This window comes from Mus musculus, chromosome 16 (assembly GCF_000001635.26).
Source record: "Mus musculus strain C57BL/6J chromosome 16, GRCm38.p6 C57BL/6J".
NCBI lineage: Eukaryota > Metazoa > Chordata > Mammalia > Rodentia > Muridae > Mus > Mus musculus.
This window is the reverse complement of record NC_000082.6, coordinates 49,060,688-49,087,324: the sequence shown is the minus strand read 5'-3', so window position 1 is coordinate 49,087,324 and position 26,637 is coordinate 49,060,688. Positions and strand designations below refer to the sequence as shown.

Below are 26,637 nucleotides of genomic sequence, written 5' to 3'. Positions count from 1 at the left end.
AGCTTCTGTAAGGCAAAAGACACTGTTAATAGGAAAAAACTGCAGAGTACAGATTAGGAAAAATCTTCACTAAGCCTACACCTGATAGAGAGCTAATATCTAAAATGTATAAAGAACTCAAGGAGTTATAACAAACAAAATTATCCAGTTTAAAAGTAGGGTACAAAGATAAACAGAGAATTGTTAACAGAGGAATCGCAAATGGCCCAGAAGCACTTAAAGAAATGTTGAACATCTTTTGTCATCAGGGAAATGCAAATCAAAACATCTTTGAGATTCTATCTTACATCAGAATGACTAAGATAAAAAACAAACAAACAAACAAACAAACAAACACAAACCTCAAGGGACAGCATATGCTGGTAAGGATGTAGAACAAGGGGAATACTCCCTCACTGCTGCTGGGATTGCAAAGTGGCACAACCACTCTGGAAATCAATCTGATAGTTTCTCAGAAAATTGGAAATATTTCTACCTGAAGACTCAGCTATACCACTCTTGGAAATATACCCAAAAGATGCCCCACCATGCCACAGGGGAACATGTTCCATTATGTTCATAGCATCTTTATTCTTATTAGCCAGAAACTGAAAGCAACCCAGAAGTCCCTCAACCTAAGAATGGTTCAGAAAATGTTGTTCATTTACACAATGGAACACTACTCAGCTATTAAAACAAGGACATCATGAGTTTTGAAAGTAAATGGATGGAACTAGAAAATATTATCCTAAGTAAGTAACCTAGACCCAAAATGACATGCATGGTATGTCCTCACTGATAAGTGGATATTAGCCATAAAGTACAGGATACCCATAGTACACCCCACAAACCCAAAGAAGTGAAGTAAGAAGAAAACCAGCGAGGATGGTTGTATCTCATTTAGAATGAGGAATAAAATAGTCATAGAAGGCTTACAGAGACAAAGTTTGGAACTGAGATGAAAGGATGGACCTTCTAGAGACTGCCATATCTGGGGATCCATCCCATAATCAGCCTCCAAACGATGACACCATTGCATATACTAGGAAGATTTTGCTGAAAGGACCCAGATATAGCTGTCTCTTGTGAGACTATGCCGGGGCCTAGCAAACACAGAAGTGGATGCTCACAATCAGCTAATGGATGGATCACAGGGCTCCCAATGGAGGAGCTAGAGAAAGTACCCAAGGAGCTAAAGGGATCTGCAACCCTATAGGTGGAACAACATTATGAACTAACCAGTACCCCGGAGCTCTTGACTCTAGCTGCATATGTGTCAAAAGATGTCGGACATCACTGGAAAGAGAGGCCCATTGGACATGCAAACTTTATATGCCCCAGTACAGGGGAACACCAGGGCAAAAAGTGGGAGTGGGTGTGTAGGGGAGTTGGGGGGAGGGTATGGGGGACTTTTAGGATAGCATTGGAATTGTAAATGAGGAAAATACCTAATAAAAAATATTAAAAAAAGAAGAAGAAGAAGAAGAAGAAGAAGAAGAAGAAGAAGAAGAAGAAGAAGAAGAAGAAGAAGAAGAAGAAGAAGAAGAAGAAGGCGGCAAAGGGGGAGAGGGAACTTGCGGGAAAGGGGGTGAGGAGGAGAAGAAGGTGTCAGGATCAGGTGTGGGGAGAGACAGGAGAGAGGGCCAGAGAGTCATAAGAATGAATGGAAATCTACAGCCGTTGAAGGCAGGGGAATAGGGGGAATCTCTAGGAAGTTCTAGAGACCTGGGATGGGGGAGCCTCTGTGGCGTCAATGCAGGTAACCTTAGCCAAGAGGCCTAACTTTGGGAATATAGAACCTAAAGAAACCATTCCTATACTGAGGCAGTACCTCCAGTGGAGGGATAAGGACACCAATCCACTCACAAAACTTTCAACCCAAACTTGTCCTGTCTAAAAGGAATACAGGGACAAAGGTGGAGCAGAGATTGAAAGAATGGCCAACCAATAACCAGCCCAACTCAAACGGGCAAGCACCAGTATCTGACACTCTAAATGATACTGTTATGCTTATAGACAGGAGACTAGCATAACTCTCCTCTGAGAGGCTCTACCCAGCTGCTGACTGACACAGATGCAAATGCCTGCAGCCAAACATTAGAGAGAGGCCGGGGACCCTTAGGAAAGAGTTGGGTGAAAGATTGAAGGCCCTATAGGGAATAGGAACTCCACAGGAAGGCTAACAGAATCAACTAACCTGCAACCCTGGGAGTTCCCAAAGACTGAGCCACGAACCAAAGAGCATACGTGGACTGGACAAAGGCCCCCCTTAACACATAGCAGAGGTACAGCTCATTTTTCATGTTGTTCCTCACCAACTGGAGTGGGGGTATTCCTAAAGATGTTGCCTGTCTGTGGAATCTATTCCCCTAACTGGGCTGCCTTGTATGGTCTCAGTGGTGCCTTGTATGGTCTCAGTGGTGCCTTGTATGGTCTCAGTGGTGCCTTGTATGGTCTCAGTGGGAGAGAATGCACCCAATCCTGCAGAAACTTGATGCCCCAAGGTCGGGGGAAACCTAGGAGGCCCACCTTCTCAGTGAAAAATTGTAGGGACTATGGGAGGGGACAGCAATTGGAATATTGTTAAATAAATGAATAAAATTGAAATAATAATACAAAAATCACAAATAACTTAATGTACCTCAAGAGTTTGGTAAACAATAAAACTCAAAATAGCCTATGAGAAGATAATCAAAAGTAGGTCACCGATTAATGAAATTGAAACAAACAAGTAGAAAACAATATCAAAAAAAGAGAGGACCCAAATAAATGGATTTAGAGATTGGTTGGAATCCATCACATAACAGAACAAGAAATTCAGAGTCATAAGACTATTTTAAAGAGTGCTCAACATCCCCAGACATCGTGAAGTGCAAATTAAAACCACTTCAAGAATTGATCTTACTGTAGTCAGAGAGGCTGACTCTATAATCAAGGAAATGACAGCATATGCTGGTGAGGATGTGGAAAAAGAAGAACCCTCATTCACTGCTGGTGGGAATGCAAACCAGTACACTCTATGGAAGTCACTATGGAGAGTGTTATAAAGGTAAGGATATTACCACATTACTCAGCTCCATCACTCTCATAGCTGGGCATGTGCCAAAAGGCCGAATAACCTATGGCACAGATACTTAACTCATTATTTGTTTATTGTTGCTCTATTATTGTTATATACGTTACACAGTGGTATTTTGTTTAACTGTAATTAAAAATTAAACGTTCAAATGAATGGATAGAACTAGGGAAAGTATTTTCTGAAAGGTAAAACAGGTACAGAAAAACAAATGTTGCTTGATCTCCTTCCTAGGTGGATCCTAGCTTAGGATGGCTAACTTTGTATGTTCAAATTGGAGTTTAGACAAAGTCAGGAAGATGGAAAGAGGGCGTGTGGAGGGTGTAGTTTAAAAGAGAGGGATAATAGAGTGTCTGGAATATAAAAGTAGAGAGGGAGCATACATGGGGACTGGAAAGCAGGAATGTGTGAGAGGACTACGAAAAGAAGAGAATGGAAAATGGGTCACCTAAACAAAATAGCTATGAGAATAAAATACATAAAAGCCTCTTATCTCATAACCCACCATCTCATAACCAAATTTTAAAAAGCATAGTTTATAATGATTAAATAGAAATTAAGGAAAGTTGCCTTACATGACTAGAGAGCACAATTTCCTGAAGCCAAGAGTTAAAAGGAAACCCAGGGCCAGAGTAGGATATCTCCTTGTTGCTCAGGGAAGCCTTAGAGGCTCCCCAAAGTGATATAAGCTCTTGCCACTGCTCTTGGTGACCCTTTAGAACTTGATAAGCACTTGTGCTAGAAGTACAACTGGGAGCAGAGGAGAAGGGCCCCCATGCTCTTTAGAAATCAAATGGTGCTTGACTGGGGCTAATACATCACCTCACTTTCAGGCTCTTCCAGGCTCTGCTCTGATTTTTTTTCCTGCTTAATTTTTTTTGTAATACAAGAAAATGCTCATAATTTAGGAGACCTACTCAGAGGTTCTCTTTTATAATAACTGTCATGATGCCCTGAAATGGTTCTGCACATTATTAATCATGGATATCCTGGGATGCCTCAGCTGCTTCCTATATTAGACAAGATGAGTCAGATGCCTGTCACTGGTTAAAGCGTCATGTCTCTCACAGCGAGGGGTAGATGAAAGTGGAAGATGCCTTGCCTAGCACATGTGAGGTTCCATATTTGATCCTCAACAGCAGCGCAACAACAACAACAACACACACACACACATATTTTGTTTTAGGTTAATTCTGGCAAACACTCGCTGCTTACATTATCACCAACAAACACATGGTGAGTGTAATTGTCTAGTTCACACATCTTTTCCCAGATTGGGAACACATAGAAGCTGAAGACTAAGTAGTCAAAACACTTCCAAGTTTATACCATTCTGATTGAATATGGAGGAATTGTTCCCAGTAATTTGCTGACCTGGACCAGCTATCTCAATCCATAGTCATTTCTATGGGTGCATGCATGATGTTTTCCTCAAATGCAACAACAGCTTGTCATCCTTCCTTTACAATGATTTCCCATGGCATTTAAAATAGTAATTAAACTCTATAAACTATAAATGCCACACGATCTGGGCCCTGCCAACCTCCCCTTATATCAGCTGTTCCACTTGGCCATCTCCTATTCTAATAAGCAATATAGCGTTAGCCTTTGAGACCTTTGCATTCAGCATTCCCTCCTCTGAGAATGTGGTTCCTGGAACGGCCTGGATACTCAATCACTCCATCATTTATACAGCTGCAGAATAGTGTCTCCCCAGATATTTGTTTCCTGTTTACTTCATCTAATCCTAGCCAATCACCTACAGGTCCACAAAATCTCATTCTCTCACCCTTGATGTTCTTTATTTTTAGACCTACCAATATTTGGCAATTATGTATTTCTTTCTATGTTGATTGTTGCTAAACTTTCAGTCCAGAATGTAAGATAAAGAAGGTAAGAAATCTTATGTTCCCTTTAGCCCTGGAGCTTAAATAGCTCTGCCTGTTGCCTAGCAGCCACACATGCAGACTTTTATGGGCAAGACCCATGAGACATGAGTTTATTCCCCATAGACACTATCTTGGGTAACAGTCCTATCATTTTCAGTCTAATACTACTGCAATCCCTTCTCTAATATTAATGCCTCCATAACACCATACTGGGCTAAATCATTCTACACACTGACATCAACAAAATCAGAACCCTGCTATTATCCCACCTACCTTCTTGGAGCACCAAACACACCCATTCATACACTCACCTCGGGATGTGCAGAATTATCACAATAACTTCCCAGTGTTTCTCTAAGCAGATCTCCTAATCCAGCAGCTTTTATCCTTTTCCTGCTCTTCATCTGCCCTCACCTGACCTCGTATACATAGTTTTAGAAAATACCCTTGATTCTTGACTCTATCTGGTCTTCATATTCAAATCTATATACCCTTTCTTTATAAAATTCCCATTGGATATAACAGTGACTCTATTGTGTTCTCCTACCTATGACATCAACATAGCTCTAAACAGTAAAGGCCTTAAATTATCTAATATCTCTCTCTACCTCCCTCCTTCCCTCCTTTTCTCTATCCTTCCCTCTTTCTCTCCCTTTTTCCTTCCCCCTTTCTCTCCCTTCCTCCCTCCTTCCTCTTCCCATCCCTGTCTCCCTCTCCCTACCCCCCACAGACACTTAACCTTGCCAAATCATTTTATTCACTGCAAATTCTCATCTTGCTTTTGATCTCAAATTTAAAAAAAAAAGTTGCCATTTATTCTACTCTCATTGGTTATACAAGTGTCCAAATTCCCTGTTGTGGGATGAATAAACTATGGTCTGAAAGTACTAAGAGACTTACAAAAAAGTATTCTTAATTCACTGAGAACTATTTGTCTTTTAATAGAATAAATCAGTCTAGTACTTACTCCGAAGTTCTTGATTTCCAGACAGAATTTGGTAAAAGATATGGTAGTTCCTCTCTCCAGGCTGCTGATAAACCACTCGAGATTTTTCAAGAAAATCTAAGAAATGGATTAAGATTCATATTTCGACAAACTTGCAAAACTTAGAAGAAAAGCAACCATATAGTTCATTGGTTACTTACAGATCTGAATATCTGCAAATGACAGTGTCCCTCTTGCACCAAAATGTATCCGGATGAGTTTTCCCTAAGTAAAAACAGAACACAGGTTCCCTGCTGAGCAGTTGCAAAGGCCTCCTTATGTGCATAATCCTCAAAGTGACTACATACCCCAAAGATTGAAAAATAAAAAGCAAGATGTTTTTTGAAATGAGATAGATGAGATAATGTCTAGAGCATCTGTTCTCAACCTGTGGGTAGTGACCCCTTTAAGGGTTGAACGACCTTTATACAGAGGCTGCGTATCAGGTATGCTGTGTATCGGGGATTTGCATTATGATTCATAACAGTTGCAAAATTAAAGTTATGAAGTAGCAACAAAAAATAATTTTATAGATGGGAGTCACCATGACATGGACAGCAATATTAAAGTGTTGCATCATTAAAAAGGTAGAGAACCTGGGCCAGAGGGAACTACGATTGATTAGCAAGATTGCAGCAGTTTCTAGTGCCACAACTCCTAGTTTCTGTATGTATGTTTTTATGTGCACTGTAGAATCTGTGAGAACCTCAGTGCTCCTATTTGGAAAGGAAGAAAGAGTATTTTCTCAGCATGCTCATTCAGTATTCAATGGCTGTCTGCCATAATCTAGGAAACTCCTGAGAAATTAAAGGCAACTTATTTAGAAAAAGAAAGAAAGACAGAAAGAAAGAAAGAAAGAAAGAAAGAAAGAAAGAAAGAAAGAAAGAAAGAAAGGAAGGAAGGAAGGAAGGAAGGAAGGAAGGAAGGAAGGAAGGAAGGAAGAAAGAAAGAAAGAAAGAAAGAAAGAAAGAAAGAAAGAAAGAAAGAAAGAAAGAAAGAAAGACAGACAGACCATGGTCCTGACCCTAATGATGTATTCAAGGGGAACATTTTGGAGTGTTTTTGTATCAAAATAAGAGCCCCTTTTGCTGTAGTTTAGGAGGTAAAGGGGGGGAGGTTATAAACCAAGACTGGGAGATAAACAAAAAGGCAAGGGGTTCTTCTTTATTAAAGCCTAAAAGAAGACTCTATCAAGGCATAAAGGCTTCCCAAGACTGCCAGTATCATGACAAAATGCCAAGTACAATAGCAGCCATGTTTTATAGGATGAGAGTGAAAATTGAAGGTTGGCTCAGGTCCTTCCTTGCCAGGAAGGCACCACAGCAAAACAACATGCCAGGGGATAAACAGTGGCTGAAACAAGGGACTGAGCTAGCACACTGTCTGCTACACAGACAATTGTACACATGCCTTTATGCACACATAGTTGTGGAAAGTAAATATGGATACACCTAGTATTAATATTGAAAACTTATCTGGATGCCTTCGATTTATTGAATGTCCTTTTGTCTTTTTCCTCCCACTTTACAAAATCTTTTCATTTTCTCTGCTTCTTCCTGTCCCTATTCTTCCAACTTTATCCTAGTTTTCTTTATTCTTCATCTCTCTGTTTCTTGTTCACTCCTTAATTTCCTCTTTCCTCCCCTCTCCTGCCCTTCCCATTCCTTTGTTATTTGATTTTATTTCTTATTCTCCTATTCTGCCTCTCTCTCTCTCTCTCTCTCTCTCTCTCTCTCTCTCTCTCTCTCTCTCTCTCTCTCTCTCTCTCGTCCCTCCATACCCGGGATTCATCTTAGGATCTAACACATACAAGGCAAGTGCCTACCATTTATCTATCTCCCCAGCCTTTACTCTTTTCTTTAATTTTTCACTTTTCTTCAATATTCTATATTTCTGTCTTTCATATTTCATAAAACATGCACCAATATCTTAACAAAATGTTTAAAGTAACAATTGGTTAATGTGAAAGTATGTGTTAATAAATATAATCATTAATGCTTTATCACTAGGCTTTGGTCAGAATCTACGTAATTAACCTGAGTCTATTTTTTAAAGTAAGTTTAGATAGTCAAACATGACTCTTCCTTCAGTCTTCCTTAACTTATACAGTGGATCCCTGCCACTCATTCTTGGTACAAAATAGATTTATGAGACTTGATTTTTAAATCCAAATATTTTCCTCTATTATAAGATTTATAGTTATCAAAAACACATTGGAACTCATTGTTCAATAAAAAAAAAAAATTCCTGTTAAAGTTGTAAATATGCAGTAAGAAAGAGTCCATAAATAAGAGCAGAAAGAATACTTAACAGAATTAGAAAGTGACTACAAAATTGACTTCAGTATCCAGGAAACTAAGAAGAGCACAATTTCAAATCTGTAAAATATATAAAACACTATTATCATTCACTAGATGTGCTTCTCTACTACCAAGGTAAAGAAATGAGATTTAAGATAACTACATTCCTCCTGAAGGTATTATTCCAAACAGAAGATACATAGACAAAGGCAGCTTACCCTCAGCTGTAGCTATTAAAACATTTTGAGTGATGTAACAATATGTTAGAATATAATCAAAAACCTTCTTCTAGAATTCTGTTACCAAGGTACTCAGACATGAATTCTATGAGAGCCTAAAAGTTTTAAGTTCTGAGGTGCTAAGTTGATACTTACAAAACGCGAAGAGTTGTCATTTTTCTGAGTTTTGGCATTTCCAAATGCTTCTAAGAGAGGATTCATTTTTACAATTTGATCTTCTAAATTCCCCTAAAAATCATGGAAAAGAAGCACAGCTGGTTACGTTCACTAAAGCAGACTCCCCTAATGCATATCCAGCCCTATCCCTGACAATAATAACTAATGACCTATAGTTTCCAAAAAAAAAGTTTATAAAGCACTACTTTGGGACATAAAATTTAGAAAAATAGAAGCTGGACTCTGAGGAGTTCTGACTCAACCAGAATTACAGGAAGGACAGGTTCCCATCAGATATATCGAGACCAGGGAGCACTTGAGTTAATCAGATGGCAGTAGGCAAGCATAAGAACAGGAACAACAGAAACCAAGGTTACTTGACATCATTGGAACCCAATTCTCCCACCATAGCAAGTCATGAATACAACATCAGAGCAGAAAAGCAAGATATGGATCTAAAGTCACTTCTCATGATGATGATGGAAGATTTTAAGAAGGACATAAATAACTCCCTTAAAGAAATACAGGAGAACACAGGTAAACAGGTAGAAGCCCTTAAAGAGGAAACACAAAAATCCCTTAAAGAATTACAAGAAAACAAAACCAAAGAGGTGAAGGAATTGAACAACACCATCCAGGATCTAAAAGTAGAAGTAGAAACAATAAAGAAATCATAAAGAGAGACAACTCTGGAGATAGAAAAGCTAGGAAAGAAATCAGGAGCCATAGATGCAAGCATCACCAACAGAATATAAGACATAGAAAAGAGAATCTCAGGAACAGAAAATATCATAGAAAACATTGACACAACCATCAAAGAAAAAGCAAAATGCAAAAAGACCCTAACCCAACACATCCAGACAATCCAGGACACAATGAGAAGACCAACCCTAAAGACAATAGGTATAGAGAAGAGTGAAGATTTCCAACTTAAATGCCAGTATAAATCTTCAACAAAATTATACAAGATAACTTCCCTAATCTAAAGAAAGAGATGTCCATGAACATACAAGAAGCCTACAGAATTCTAAATAGATAGGACCAGAAAAGAAATTTCTCCTGTCACATAATAATCTAAACACCAAATGCACAAAACAAAGAACCAATATTAAAAGCAATGAGGGAAAAAAGTCAAGTAACATATACAGGCAGACCTATCAGAATTACACGAGATTTCTCACCAGAGACTATGAGAGGAGAAGATCCTGGGTATATGTCATACAGACACTAAAAGAACACAAATGCCAGCCCAGGCTACTATACCCAGCAAAACTCTCAGTTACCATAGATGGAAAAAAACAAGGTATTCCATGACAAAACCAATTTTACACAATATCTTTCCATGAATCCAGCCCTTCAAAGGCTAATAAATGGAAAACTCCAACAGAAGGAAAGAAAGTATACCCTACAAAAAGCAAAAAAGTAATCTTTCGACAAACCTATAAAAAGATAGCCATATGAACAGTATTCCAACTTTAACAGCAAAAATAACAGAAAACAACAATTACTTTTCCCTAATATCTCTTAATATCAATGGACTCAATTCCCCAATAAAAAGACATAGACTGAGCTGGAGAGATGGCTCAGTGGTTAAGAGCACCAACTGCTCTTCTGAAGGTCATGAGTTCAAATCCTAGCAACCACATGGTGGCTCACAACCATCCGTAATGAGACTTGACGCCCTCTTCTGGTGTATCTGAAGACAGCTACAGTGTACTTAGATATAATAATAAATAAATCTTATAAAAAAAGACATAGACTAACAGACTGGTTACATAAACAGGACCCAACATTTTGTTGCATACAAGAAATGCACCTCATGGCAAAGACAGACACTACCTCAGAGTAAAAGGCTGGAAAACAATTTTCCAAGCAAATGGACCCAAGAAACAAGCCTATCAAAAAAGATAAGGAGGGACACTTCACACTCATCAAAGGTAAAATCTACCAAGATGAACTCTTAATTCTGAACATCTATGCTCCAAATGCAAGGGTATCCACATTCATAAAGGAAACTTTAATAAAGCTCAAAGCACACATTGCACTGCTCACAATAATGATGGGAGAATTCAACACCCCACTCTCATCAATGAACAGATCATGGAAACAGAAACTAAAGAGAGATACGTGGAAACTAACCAAAGTTATGAAACAAATGGATTTTACAAATATCTACAGAACATTTTATCCTAAAACAGAAGGATATACCTTCTTCTCAATACCTTGTACCTTCTCCAAAATTGACCATATAATTGGTCACAAACAGACCTCAACAGATACAAAAATATTGAAATAATCCCATGCATCCTATCAGATAACTATTGACTAAGGCTGATCTTCAATAACAACATAAATAATAGAAAGTCCACATATGCATGGAAGCTGAACAACACTCTACTCAACAATAACTTGGTCAAGGAAGAAAGAAAGAAAGAAATTAAAGACTTTTTAGAGTTTAATGAAAATGAAACCAAAACATGCCCAAACTTATGAGACACAATGAAAGCAGCACTAAGAGAAAAACTCATAGAGCTGAAGGCCTCCAAAAAAAAAAAAAAAAGAAAGAAAAAAAAAAAAAAAACTAGAGAGAGCATACACTAGCAGCCTGACAGTACACCTGAAAGCTCTGGGACAAAAAGAAGCAAATTCACCCAATAGGAGTAGGCGGCAAGAAATAATCAAACTTAGGGCTGAAATCAACCAAGTGGAAACAAAAAGAACTATACAAAGAATCAACCACACCAGGAGCTGATTCTTTGACAAAAATCAAAAAAATAGATAAACCCTTAGCCAGACTAACTAGAGGGCACAGCAACAGTATCATAAATAACAAAATCAGAAACGAAAAGGGAGACATAACAAAAGAAACAGGAAATCAAAAAAGTCATCAGATCCTACTACAAAAGCCTATACGCAACAAAACTGGAAAACCTGGATGAAATGGACAATTGCCTAGACAGATATTAGGTACCAAAGTTAAATCAGGATCAGATTAACAATCTGAAATAGAAACAATTATTAATAGTCTACCAACCAAAAAAAAAGAAGTCCCGGACCAGATGGTTTAGTGCAGAATGCTATCAGAACTTCAAAGAACACCTAATACCAATATTCCTCAAAATATTCCACAAAATAAAAACAGAAGGAACACTATTCAATTCATTCTATGAAGCCACAATTACTCTGATACCTAAACCACACAAAGACCCAACAAAGATACAGAACTTCAGACCAAATTCATGAATATCGATGCAAAAATACTCAATAAAATTCTCACAAACCAAATTCAAGAACACATTAAAATGATCATCCATCATGATCAAGTAGGCTTCATCCCAGGGATGCAGAGATGGTTCAATATATGGGAATCCATCAAAGTAATCCACTATATAAAGAAACTCAAAGAAAATAACATATGATCATCTCATTAGATGCTGAGAAAGCATTTGACAAAATTTAACACCCCTTCATGCTAAAAGTCTTGGAAGAATCAAGAATTCAAGGCCCATACCTAAACATAGTAAAAGTAATATACAGCAAACCAGTAGCCAGCATCAAACTAAATGAGAGAAACTTGAAGCAATTGCACTAAAATCAGGGACTAGACAAGGCTACCCACTCTCTCTCCATACCTATTTAATATAGTACTCAAAGTTTCAGCCAAAGCAATTGGACAGCAAAAGGAGATCAAAGGGACACAAATCGTTAAGGAAGAAGTCAAAATCTAACTATTTGCAGATGATATGGTAGTATACTTAAGTGAACCCAAAAATTCCACCAGAGAACTCCTAAACCTGATAAACAACTTCAGTGAAGTAACTGGATATAAAATTAACAAATCAAACAAATCAGTGGCCTTTCTCTACACAAAGGATAAACAGGCTGATAAAGAAATTAGGGAAACAACACCCTTCACAATAGTCACAAGTAATAAAAAATATCTTGGTGTGCCTCTAAGTAAGCAAGTAAAAGCATGATAAGAACTTCAAGTCTCTGAAGAAAGAAATCGAAGATCTCAGAAGATGGAAAGATCTCCCATGCACATGGATTGGCAGGACTAATATAGTAAAAATGACTATCCTGCTGAAAGCAATCTAGATAATCAATGCAATTTCCATCAAAATTCCAACTCAATTCTTCACAGAGTTAGAAAGAGCAATTTGCAAATTCATCTGGAATAACAAAAACCTAGGATAGTGAAAACTATTCTCAACAATAAAAGAACTTCTGATGGAATCACCATCCCTGACCTGAAGCTGTACTACACAGCAATTGTGAAAGAAAAAAAAACCCTGCATGATATTGGTACAGTGACAGACAGGTACATTAATGGAATAGAACTGAAGACCCAGAAATGAACCCACACACCTATGATCACTTGATATTTGACAAAGTACTTAATAACATCCAGTGGGAAAAAAAGACAGCATTTTCAACAAAAGGTGCTGGCTCAACTGGTGGTTAGCATGTAGAAGAATGCAAATAAATTCATTCTTATCTCCTTGTACAAAGCTCAAGTCGAAATGGATCATGGTCCTCCACATAAAACCAGATACACTTAAACTTATAGAGGAGAAAGTGGGGAAGAGCCTCGGACATATGGGCACAGGGGAAAAATTCCTGAACAGAACACCAATGTCTTTTGTTTTAAGAACAAGAATCGACAAATGGGACCTCATAAAATTGAAAAGCTTCTAAAGACAAAGGACACTGTCAATAAGACAAAAAAGCAACCAGTGGGTTGGGAAAAGATCTTTACCAATAGTACATCTGATAGAGGGCTAATACCCAATATATACAAAGAACTCAAAAGTTAGACTCCAGCCGGGCGTGGTGGCGCACGCCTTTAATCCCAGCACTTGGGAGGCAGAGGCAGGCAGATTTCTGAGTTCGAGGCCAGCCTGGTCTACAAAGTGAGTTCCAGGACAGGGCTACACAGAGAAACCCTGTCTCAAAAAACCAAAAAAAAAAAAAAACAACAACAACAAACAAACAAACAAAAAAAACAAAAGTTAGACTCCAGAGAAGCAAATAACACTATAAAAAAAGGGGGGAGGTACAGAGCTAAACAAAGAATTCTCAGCTGAAGAATACCAAATGGCTGAGAAGCACCTACAGAAATGTTCAACATCCTTAGTCATCAGGGAAATGCAAGTCAAAACAACCCTGAGATTCCATCTCACACCAGTAAGAATGGTTAAGATAAAAAACTCAGGTAACAGCAGATATGAGCACAGTTGTGGAGAAATAGGAACACTCCTCCATTACTGGTGCCATTGCAAGCTGGTACAACCACTCTGGAAATCAGTTTGGTGGTTCCTCAGAAAATTAGTCATATTACTACCTGAAGACCCAGCAGTACCACTGCTGGGCATATACACAGAAGATGCTCCAACATGTAGTAAGGACGCATGTTCCACTATGTACATAGCAGCCTTATTAAAAATAGCCAGAAACTGGGAAGAATCCAGATATTCCTCAACAGAGGAATGGATACAGAAAATGTGGTACATTATACAATGGAGTACTACTCAGCTATTAAAAACAATGACTTCATGAAATTCTTTGGCAAATGGATGAATTTAGAAAATATCATCCTGAATGAAGTAACCCAATCACAAAAGAACACACATGCACTCACTGATCAGTGGATATTAGCCCAGAAGCTCGGAATACCCACGATGCAATTTACAGACCACATGAAGTTCAAGTAGAAGGAAGACCAAAGCGTGGATACTTCAGTTCTTCTTAGAAGGGGGAACAAAATATCCATGGAAGGAGTTACAGATACAAAGTATGCAGCAGAGACTGAAGAAAAGGCCATCCAGAGACTGCCCCACCTGGCTACCCATCCCATATACAGTTATCAAACCCAGACACTATTGTGGATGCCAACAAGTGCTTGCTGACAGAAGCCTTATATGGCTGTCTCCTGAGCGGATCTACCAGTGCCTGACAAATAGAGTGGTGGATGCTCTCAGCCAACCATTGGACTGAGCACAGGGTCCCCAATGAAGGAGCTAGAGAAAGGACCCAAAGAGCTGAGGGTTTGCAGCCCCACAGGAGGAACAACAATATGAACCAACTAATACCCACAGAGCTACCAGGGACTAAACCACCAACTAAAGAGTACACATGGAGGGACTCATGGCTTCAGCTACATATGTAGCAGAGGATGGCATTGTCGGTCATTAATGGGAGGAAAGGTCCTTGGTCCTGTGAAGGCTCTGCGCCCCAGTGTAGGAGAATGCTAAGGCCAGGAAGCAGGAATAGGTGGGTTGGTGAGCCAGGGAGGGGATTGGGAATTTTCGGAGGGGAAACCAGGTGGCAAGGGGAAAACATTAAAATCTAAATAAAGAAAATGTCTATAAATAAAAAAGAAGTCAGCAAAAACAAACAAACAAACAAACAAACAAATAAATAAATAAATGAGTCATGTGACTAGCTATTTCAAGTGCCTGGCACCTTGACTTCCTCAAAATGACTACAACCTAGAATTATAAGCCAAATCCATTCCTCCCTAAGTTACTTTAGTCAGAGTACTTTATCACACAAACAAGAAATGACATTAAGAGACCATGGCTAAAAACATTTAATAGAGAAGGTAAAGCTTTGAAACAATGTTGCATGATTAAAGTTGAGGATTTTTAATTGGGCACTTGAGGTCTGATAAAGGAGTTTAGGCAAAGAAAGCCATCTTTCATAGATAGATAGATAGATAGATAGATAGATAGATAGATAGATAGATAGATAGATAGATAGATAGATTGTGTGTGTGTGTGTGTGTGTGTGTGTGTGTGTCTAACATAGCATTGTAGCTAAAGATATTTAGAAATATCAGAAGAGGACATTGAAGGCTATGGTCCCTTGGTGTAAGATTTGGTCCTGAAGGAATATTGACCAGAGGGGCAAACCAAATGAGACTCATCCAGTAATTATTCTTTGAAGCAAATGAAAAATGTGTGCTTTTAGTTTGGTTTAGAATGCTCTGTTGACACTCTCAGGCAGAATCTGGCTCTGGGTTTCCATATTTTTGTGGTGGAATAAACGTGAAATGCGTTCATAGGCTCATGTATTTAGAAATGTGATCCTAAGCTAGTTGTGCTGTTTCAGTTGGCTGTAAATCCTTCAATCTGAGCCACTATTGGCCGACCTTAATATTTTATAGCCTTATCTTGGCTCCAGTTCCTGTTGGTTTCCTGCTTCCTGAGTATGACTACAATAATTCAATGTGACTAGCAAGCCTTCTGCTCCTGGTACTTCCTCCATCACTTGTAGATCATGCTGATCATGCTGAACATATATGTGTGTGTGTGTGTATACATATATGTATATATGTATATATGTATGAATATGTATCTTCTCAAATGGTGTGGCAGAAAAAATTTTCTTTTCCTAAATTGCAGGATCAGACATTTTGTCACAGAATGAGAAAAGTAATTACTACAGTTTTGCTAATTGTTTTATGGTTCTTTCCTCCTCTGTATTCCCCATACTGGTCACGGAAGAGGTTCCATGTCTCAGTAGATGAGGCCAACTCACCTTTCATGGTTTTATGGACACTTACCAGCTTTTTCTTAGGCTCACTTATGGCTGCCATGGTGGCAAAATACTGAATGATCAGTTTGGTGTTCACTGTCTTTCCAGAACCAGATTCTCCTCTGTGGTTTGAAGTTGAAAATAGTTAACTGCTTCTGATGATCAATGTAATGAACATTAGCTAATTCTGGTCATACCCAGCCTCCTTTCTTAGAAAATGACTTGTCAATCACTGCACCAGGAAGCGGTGCCTTACTTTTCTCCTTTCCCTTCGACAATCAACTACATTTGCTCAAGCCTGCCTTTAGGTAAATGAAGTTCAGATGCCAGTAGTTGCTATTTGAAAAAGAGCATAGATTTGAATTTGAACTAGCCACTTAGCTCTAAGATTCTAAAACCTATCATTCCCTTTAAGATAACAGAAACCAACAGAGAGTCAATAACACAACATCTCATTACCCCTTGAATCTTAGTCACCTGCTCACAATAACACGCCCACTTGGCGTTCTTTTCGTCAAAATGAGCCTTCAATAAGTAAGTCTGAAGGCTGCATGTATTACTATGTGTACTGTGCCATGGCTTCTCAAAGCAGCAAGTTGCCTGTTTCATGGGCATAACTCTATGGACAGTCAGCCTCTCTGCTTAATTAGTGAGCACGGAGACCATTGAAGTTGACTATTCGCAAGACTGAAGGGCTCTTCCCTGAGAAGGAATTAACTAGCTTGTACAATACAGTTCATAAGGAGTCTCTTTAAATGACGGAGGCAGACTTCCTTATATCATATTTACAGAACTCTCCAAAGCAGTATGACTTTTGCAGAGCATCTTTTCCTACCTGAAATGCATTTTTTAATCTAAAGATTAAACAAGTCAAATTTGATAAACTTAAGTTTTACTCTCAGTGAAACATAAGTATCAATTTCCAATGAAACTTCACATAGGGCAAAAAGAAAAATGAAACAAACACATACGTGAAGACTATAGACTGGTTCTCTCCATCTACAAAAAAAAAAGGAAGAAGATGCTGGGATAGATTTATACTTGAAGCTTATATGCTGGCATGAATTTATTAACAATTTTCTTAGTAATAGTTTCAACTTAGAAAAAAGGAGAAGGATCTGTTTCATCTCTACTTGCAAACCCCTCATTTTAAAAATTACAGTATAAAATAGAAATGCCTATTTCACTAGTCTTATGAACATATTAATTCTAGGCCTATTTCCTAGCTCTAAATATAAAGAGTAACTAACCAATGGTTGACATTTTTAGCCTTTTAAGAATCATCACATAGTAACAGCTATAGAATGGCTTCTGTGTCAGACAGTATAGCAGATGCTTGGTATAATGAGAGCAGACATCTGCAGGGGGCATTATCTGGGCCAGCCTCCAGTCCCAGTACTACAAATGCATTCTTTCACTCTGAGGTACAAGCTAATTGTCCCTGTAACCATAGGAGGCCCATACTATGTTGCCTGCATTTTATCTGGAAGGAAACAGAGGCTTCAAGAGATGAGGCAGCTGTGAGGCCATGCTCTGTCACAATGCCTAAGTATCCTTCAGTGACATGGAGAAAACTTGGATCAGAGATTCTCCCTTTTCATTTTGTAGGGCATCTACTTACTGCGAAGCATATCCTGAAAGGCACGATTGGCCACAGCAAAGATGTGAGGGGGAACCTCGGATCGCCTCTTCCTTTTATAGGCAGCCATGACCTCTTTCTGATACACAGGGAGCCACTTGTAAGGGTTTATAGCCACACAGAAGATACCTGAATATGTCTGAGGAGAGATCAGAGTGGATTTCAGAAAATAGGCTAGCAACACTCCCAGGTTTGTCAGGGCTTCCCTGTCATGCAATGCTGGCTTGACTATTTGCTTGTAAGAGACCGTGGAAGATGAGAGAGAGATTTGAATTCTTGTAAAGAAGTGATTTCTAACAGAAGCCAACAGATCTGGGTTAAGCTGACATCAAGACCTCGTATTGCCTCTTGATCTCTGGGAGATGAACTAACTGCTAAAACATCTGACACGTGTAAGTCTCTTCTTTAAAAGATTTTTATTTTTATGTGTATGAGCATTTGCCTGCATGCATGTATGAATGTGCATACCTATGTGCCTGGTGCCAGCAGAGGCCAAAAGAGGATACTAAATTTCCTTAAGCTGGAGGTATAGATGGCCGTGAATTTCCATATTGTTACTGGAAACCAAACCTGGCTCTTCTACAAAATCCACAAGTGTTCTCCACCTCTGAGCCATTTCTCTAGTTCCCACATATAACTCTTGAAGAGAGACTGAGGAAAAACAAATACAATGAATACCAGTAGCTAAGAAGTCTGAAAAGACAAGAAAGCCTTTTCTTCTAGCACTTTCACAAGAAGTACAACACCAGTGCTTTCTTTTTATTTGAGATGAATGTCCTTCAGGACTTTATGCGAACTGAAACTGCTTTAAAGTACCCAGGAGAGAAGGTCAGAGGATCAGGAGAATTAGTGGAAAAATGCAGCTGGGGGTGGGATTGTGGAACCTCTAGAAAGTCCCAGAGACCTGGATGTGAGAGGCTCCCAGGACTCAATGGGAGTGACTTTAGCTAAAATGCCCAACAGTGCAGAGATGGAGCCTGAAGAGACCACCTCCAGTAGGTAGACAGGATCTCCAGTGGAAGGATGGGGTCACCCACACATCTTCAAAATTTTTGACCCAGAATTTTTTCTATATAAAGGAAATGAAGGGACAAAAATGGAGCAGATCCAATGACCAGCACAACTTGCGATCCATCCCATGTTCAGGCACCAAATTCTGACACTATTACTGATCTCAAGTTGCCCTTGCAGACAGGAGCCTAGATGGCTGTCCTCTGAGAGGCTCCACCAGCAGCTGACCAAGACAAATTCAGGCACTTACAGCCAACCATCGGACTGATGGTAGGACCCCTGTGGTAGAGGTAGAGTTAGGGAAAGGATTGAAGGAGCTGAAGGGGATGACAACCCCATAGGAAGAACAACCGTATTAACTAGTATGGAACCCTCTGAGCTCCCAGAGACTAAACCTCCAACCAAAGAGCATACATGGGCTTGTCTGTGGCTGCTGGCACATGTGTAGCAGAGGAATGCCTTGTCTGGCCTCAGTGAGAGAGGATGGGGCTAATCCTGTAAAGACCTAATGCCCCAGGGAAGGGGGATGTTGGTGGGGACTAAGGTGAGGATGGGTAGATGGGTGGGTGATGGGTGGGGGAAGTACCCTCTAAGAGGCAAAGGAGAGAGGGTTGGATGAAGAACTCCATTGGGGACCAGAAAGGGGGCAACAGTTGAAATATAAATAATTGATTAATAATGAAAACACTTTTACTGCCATATCCAGGGATCCACCCCATAATCAGCATCCAAACGCTGACACCATTGCATATACTAGCAAGATTTTATCGAAAGGACCCAGATGTAGCTGTCTCTTGTGAGACTATGCCGGGGCCTAGCAAACACAGAAGTGGATGCTCACAGTCAGCTAATGGATGGATCACAGGGCTCCCAATGGAGGAGCTAGAGAAAGTACCCAAGGAGCTAAAGGGATCTTCAACCCTATAAGTGGAACAACATTATGAACTAACCAGTACCCCTGAGCTCTTGACTCTAGCTGCATATGTATCAAAAGATGGCCTAGTCGGCCATCACTGGAAAGAGAGGCCCATTGGACACGCAGACTTTGTGTGCCCCGGTACAGGGGAACGCCAGGGCCAAAGGGGGGGAGTGGGTGGGTAGGGGAGTGGGGGTGGGTGGGTAAGGGGGACTTTTGGTATAACATTGGAAATGTAAATGAGCTAAATACCTAATAAAAAATGGAAAAAAAAAAATAAAAAAAAAAAAAAAAAAAAGAAAACACTTTTAAAAAGTACCGATTCAATGTCAATTTTGTTGAGAGACAAATCTTCAGAGAAACTGAAACAGTCTTCTGGTAAGTCAGATAGTTGAAGACTAGTCTTGGATCCCTATGGCCACTACCTCAGCCTGTTCTCAGTGTTGCTTCTAATGCATCGGTTTGGAAAAAAGAGGAGGAACCAACCATCTGGAACTTAATGACCAATATGGTTTCCTAAGTGCTGGTGAATTACCTGCTCTACTTAGTTTTTTTTTAAATGTAATCCTTCAACTTTTATGTGTAGTCAAATATTAATAACACATTTTCTTATAGAAAGGTAACATCAAGGAGTTTAACAAGACTGGAAACATGGAGAGAAGAGAAAGCCATCTTCACCTAGGACTGCATATACTTTCTCAGCAGCATGGACAGGCTGTCATTGAAGAAGACAGTCACATCTTCCCCTAGGGGCTTGCTGTAGTGTCCTTCTAAGAATAAGTGTCTTTCACAGTGTCAGGACAAGCTTTTGGACCTCTATGCATAAAGCAGTATGTATATACGCATGAATACAAATTCAAGCCCGTATTTAACAAATTCTTCTCTATATCTGGACTTACCAGTGTTCCAGGCCCATAAATGGAGCATTTTTATCTTTTGTTTGTTTGCTTGTTTGCTTGCTTGCTTTCTGAGAGCATCTCTCTACATAGCCCTAGCTGTCTGGAAATGTACAATGTGGACTAGGGTGGGCAGAAATTCACAACAACCCATCTACCTTTACCTCTCAAGTGCCTGGATTAAAAATTTGTACCACCACACCCAGCCTTTTTATCTTTTTCATTAACTGACTTATTATACAAGGGTTCATTGAGTACTGAATAGAAAAATCAAGCATTCCTTCAAAGGGCACATATGGCAACAACTGTGACATGGATGCAAAGACACTCAGCTGTTGTTTCCTGAGAACTCTGGCACAGAATGACATGGAAGATGCCCAATGACTATCTAGCTGTCTCTAGACAGATAGGAATGTGAGCATGTGATATAGATTTATCCATTCCTAGCACTAGCGTATTTGTGTAAGAATACACAAGTGTCATGTATATGAATACAAGCGTGTCCTGGGTTTATCTTTATACAAAACTACACTAATAAGTAACTGAGCTGGCACATGGAGTGTACTGTATCAGTTCCTAAGCTTCATACTTTCTTTTTTTATGTTTTTTAATTAGATATTTTCTTCATTTGCATTTAAAATGCTATCCCCTTTTCTAGTTTCCTCTCTGAAAGTCCCCTATACCCTCCCCCGCCCTGCTTCCTAACCCACCCACTCCTGCTTCCTGGCCCTGGCATTCCCCTGTACTGGGGCATATAATCTTTGCAAGACCAAGGGCCTCTCCTTCCATTGATGGCCGACTAGGCCATCCTCTGCTACATATGCAACTAGAGACACAAGCTCTACAAGGTACTGGTTCGTTCATATTGTTGTTCCTCCTATAGGGTTGCAGACCCTTTTAGCTCCTTGGGTACTTTCTCCATACTTTATTTTTTTTTCCATTTTTTATTAGGTAATTAGCTCATTTACATTTCCAATGCTATACCAAAAGTCCCCCATACCCACCCACCCCCACTCCCCTACCCACCCACTCCCCCTTTTTGGCCCTGGCGTTCCCCTGTACTGAGGCATATAAATTTTGCGTGTCCAATGGGCCTCTCTTTCCAGTGATGGCCGACTAGGCCATCTTTTGATACATATGCAGCTAGAGTCAAGAGCTCCGGGGTACTGGTTAGTTCATAATGTTGTTCCACCTATAGGGTTGCAGATCCCTTTAGCCCCTTGGGTTCTTTCTCTAGCTCCTCCATTGGGAGCCCTGTGATCCATCCATTAGCTGACTGTGAGCATCCACTTCTGTGTTTGCTAGGCCCCGGCATAGTCTCACAAGAGACAGCTACATCTGGGTCCTTTCGATAAAATCTTGCTAGTGTATGCAATGGTGTCAGCGTTTGGATGCTGATTATGGGGTGGAGTGTGGCATTCTCTGAGAAATGGCATGTGTGCTGACAAGATGAAACTAGAGAATAGGTTGAGTGACTTCTGAATGAATGTTCATATGAGGATATTATAACTAAATGTAAAATATCACTGAAGGAAGTTGAGGCAGTTAATACAAGTTCCAACCTGAGATTTTTTTTTCCTGGTAAAGTCTATATACATACATAGATCATCCAATGGTCATATCGCCTCCTCAGGGTGTGCAGTACAGATGCTTCATTGAGGTAAAGCAGCATTGACAGATCTTCTATCATTTCAAGCTCTTCAGGGTTCATCTGTTGAAGTTTGTCCTCCTTAATTCTCATAATCTGAAAAAAATAGAAAAAGAAAGGGTATGTTCTTAACAGTATATTGTAGCACACACCTTTAATCCCATACTGCAGAGGCAGAGGCAAGAGGAGTTTCTATGAATTCAAGACCAGCCTGGTCTATATAGTGTTAGTGATCCCAGGATAACCAGGGCTACATAAAGAGATCTTGTTTCAACACACAAGGAAAGATCTATTCTTCTATATCCCCTATGAATATATGTATATGCTTTTGAAAAGACTATTCAAAGTAGACAAACAACCATACACCTTATGGTTTTCAAGGCTATTACACATTGAATCCTTAGTGTTTCCCCAAAGACTCATATGCTAAATGCCCACTTCTATGGAGAGGTTGTAAAACCTTTAAAAATTGTGGCCTAGAGAGGCTCTTAGGTGATTGGAAACATGCCCTTGTAGAGTTTTAGGTACTGAAGGTATTGTAGGGCCCCAGCTCCCACCGCACACTCTTTTGTCTACAGACCATACAGTGGTAGGTTTATGACTGTGGGTGCTCTCACCATAATGTACTGCCCTGGTCCTGCCCCCACCCAAGTGACTCCTACTATTGAATTAGTACACTTTGAACTGTAATCCAGATCAGAACCTTATGAACTTTTAGGTAAAGAATGCTACAGTTTGGAATATAGTTTGGGAATCTCCCCCAATAGTACATATTTTGGAAACTTGATTTACAGGAGAACAAAATAGAGAGGTAGTAGGGGACACAGAAGAGGTCCAACCTAAAGAAGGTTTGTTTAGGACACTGGGATTCTGAACTTGGGTGGACTTAGGTAGTAGTTCTCTTCTGGCTGTCAGTTCTCAAGAAAAGATCACTTAAAAAAAAAAAAACATTTGGTTGGCCATTTCCTCACTCTCTGTTCCATACCCTGTGACTGTGTTTCTTGTGTGGCCTCAGTGAGAGAAGAAGCATCTAGCATTGCAGAGACTTGAAGTGCCAGGCAGAGGATATGGTGGAGGGGGAAACCTACTCTCTCAGAGGAGAAAGGGAGGGGGAGGGGAGGGGGAGAGGGAAGGATTGTGGGAGCAGTGAGTGGGAAGGAGTCAGTGAGCAGAATGTAAAGTGAGTATGTAAAGACAAACATAAAATGAAGAAAATGAAATGAAAAGAAAGGGAGAAAGAAGGGAAGAAAGAAAGAAAGAGAGAGAGAGAGAGAAAGGAAGGAAGGAAGGAAGGAAGGAAGGAAGGAAGGAAGGAAGGAAGGAAGGAAAGAAAGAAAGAAAGAAAGAAAGAAAGAAAGAAAGAAAGAAAGAAAGAAAGAAAGAAAGAAAGAAAGAAAGAAAAGAGAGAAAGACAGACAGACAGACAGACAGACATTTGGCCAGCTTCTTTGTTCCATATCTTGCTATGTGAGGCCTCTCTTACGCACACACTCCCACTATTTAGTTGCCACCTTCCATTAAGATTCTCAGCACAGCTAAGCTAACACGGAGAACATGTTTAGAGTTGTAAATAATTAAAATCATGATACAGTTTGAAAAAGAAAAAAAGAAGAAGGTTTTTTTGAAGAATTAGCCTCTGGTTAGCAGCACTATTGAGAGGTAATTTGGTTACGAGAGTATCATTTCATCAGTACATTGCTCTCTGGAGGAGTTCTGAGCTGCTTGTACTATAGCTAATAGAGCCTAGCTTAGAAATATTGAATATGAATATATGACTTGAAAGCATATATTTTCTCTATATACTATTTGTCTCTATTTCTCTTTGCTTCCTGGGTGTTGTATGGTAAACAGCTTTCCTCTGCCATCTAAGCCTTTATTTAGCCTAGCTGGACATTACCTATCTCTCGGTTATTCTGATATGATGACATTCTATTAACATCATACATCTTTTTTCAAATAAAAAAATTGAAAGTACTAGAAATTAAATTTAAGTCTTCATGCATCGTAGGCAAGAGCTCCATCCCCACTCTGCCTTTTCATTGATGTTGCACACAGCTAGATTCGGCACTTGGGAGACAGAAGGATCATATCAGATCAGAGCTTGAGGTCACTCTAGAAAACATAGAGTAACACTGGATATCAAGAAAAAAATAAGCAGATGCTCGCATCTATGGTTCCAGATTTCTATCTCCAGAAGATTTTCCAACTGGTAAGAAGGACACATGCTCCACTATGTTCTTAGCAGACTTATTTATAATAGCCAGAACCTAGAAAGAACCCAGATATCCCTCAACAGAGGAATGGATACAGAAAATGTGATACATTTACACAATGGAGTACTACTCAGCTATTAAAAAATGAATTTATGAAATTCCTAGGCAAATGGATGGACCTAGAGGGCATCATCCTGAGTGAGGTAACCCAATCACAAAAGAACTCACATGATAAGTACTCACTGATAAGTGGATATTAGGCCAGAAACTTAGAATACCCAAGATACAAGATAAAATTTGCAAAACACATGAAACTCAAGAAGAACGAAGACCAAAGTGTGGACACTTTGCCCCTTCTTAGAATTGGGAACAAAACACCCATGGAAGGAGTTACAGAGACAAAGTTTGGAGCTGAGACGAAAGGATGGACCATCTAGAGACTGCCATATCCGGGGATCCATCCCATAATCAGCCTCCAAACGCTGACACCATTGCATACACTACCAAGATTTTGCTGAAAGGACCCAGATATAGCTGTCTCTTGTGAGGCTATGCCGGGGCCTAGCAAACACAGAAGTGAATGCTCACAGTCAGCTAGTGGATGGATCACAGGGCCCCCAATGGAGGAGCTAGAGAAAGTACCCAAGGAGCTAAAGGGATCTGCAACCCTATAGGTGGAACAATAATATGAACTAACCAGTACCCCTAGGAGCTCGTGTCTCTAGCTGCATATGAATCAGAAGATGGCCTAGTCGGCCATCATTGGAAAGAGAGGCAGGCCCATTGGTCTTGCAAATTTTATATGCCTCAGTACAGGGGAACATCAGGGCCAAGAAGTGTGAGTGGGTGGGTTGGGGAGTAGGTGGGAGGGTATGGGGGACTTTTGGGATAGCATTGGAAATGTAAATGAAGAAAATACCTAAAAAAAAATAATAAAATAAGCAGCAGAAGTTACTAGAAGGGAGGAAGGGAAGAAGGAAAGAAGAAGAGGAAGGGCACGGGGGAAAAAGAAGGAACTTGAAATATTAACAAAACATGAAGTCCAGAGTTTAGATTTTTCACCATAACCACCTTATTTAGATTCATTCAATGTCTTTGATGGTAACGGAAAGAGTACATGAATGAGGTCTCCAGGTGTATCAGCAACATCCCTTACCCTAGCTAGGTGTGTCGTATTAGAGAAGGATATACTTAGTGACTCAATTAGGCAGAGAGCACAGACATCCCTAGGAGGAAAAGGCTGGCTTTACCTCTCCATCTCTAGTCTCTACAATTACTTGTCCATCATCACCGCTTTCTTTAACCTCAGCCTCAATATAAGCATTCTTCCCATCGGGAACCCAGCATTTCTTCTTCCCTAGAGAGAAAAGATGGGTTATAACTACAGCACTCAAGGGTATCACCAATGATCGTTTTCATACCAACTAGTGTTGTTTCTACCAAGTCTTGGAGCTATCAATATAAGTCAAAAAGTTATATATATATATATAAAAGAATGCTAACCATGACTGCTTACTCATACATGCTTGTAAAGAAACAAGATAAATCACTGCAAACAGATTTCTGCCAGCCTCATGGGCCCTTAGGTTATAAGAAAACTGTCTACCTAATTCACCTTCCACATCCTACCATAATACTGGACCCCTGGATACTCTCCTGGTCATTCTACTCTTTCCCAGATTCCCTCAAAAGGCTCATTCCAAAATGATCTATTTATATCTGTGGAAAACTGTATGTTAATGGATTTGTCCTTAAGGGTTTCTATTTATATTATATTTAAATCTTTGAATGAAAGTTTGTTAAGAGAAGGACATGCTAAATTGAATAGATTGAAGGATAATATTCATTATTTTGTTATATAATGAAATTGATTTATATTTCCCATCATATATTATTTTCCTCCTGCTGTCCCCTTAATCAGTGCTTTATCACTAAGTAAAGAAGTCTTTCATAAAAGTAACCCATAAAATACTTAAGGTGAAATAAGTTAGAAGTCCTATGAATACAAGAAAAAAACTTCTCTAGGTTCATTTAAATGCTTACCAAATTGGTGTCCACCTTGGGCAATTTGCCATTTAAGATGAATAGGAAATATGTTCTTCAAAGAAAATGAGTCTTGGCATTCTATAAGAGAGTTTCTCAGCCAAACAG

At 39.6% G+C, this 26,637-nt stretch overlaps 1 protein-coding gene across 2 annotated transcripts in view; it reads right to left on the bottom strand.

The window, feature by feature from the left end:
- Window positions 1–26,637, bottom strand: part of Myh15 (myosin, heavy chain 15) — a 142,164-nt gene that overhangs the window by 112,239 nt on the left and 3,288 nt on the right. The window contains exons 2-10 of one of the 2 annotated variants that reach the window (XM_030249245.1): window positions 25,737–25,843; window positions 22,226–22,369; window positions 17,785–17,941; window positions 17,135–17,162; window positions 16,196–16,285; window positions 14,535–14,556; window positions 8,604–8,696; window positions 6,091–6,154; window positions 5,912–6,007 (exon numbers count right to left, since the gene is read on the bottom strand). In XM_030249245.1, the coding sequence (XP_030105105.1) occupies window positions 5,912–6,007; window positions 6,091–6,154; window positions 8,604–8,696; window positions 14,535–14,556; window positions 16,196–16,285; window positions 17,135–17,162; window positions 17,785–17,941; window positions 22,226–22,369; window positions 25,737–25,843 (801 nt within the window). Of the gene's footprint in view, window positions 1–5,911; window positions 6,008–6,090; window positions 6,155–8,603; window positions 8,697–14,534; window positions 14,557–16,191; window positions 16,286–17,134; window positions 17,163–17,784; window positions 17,942–22,225; window positions 22,370–25,736; window positions 25,844–26,637 lie in introns of both variants that reach the window. The other variant, NM_001166210.2, reaches the window with a different exon arrangement.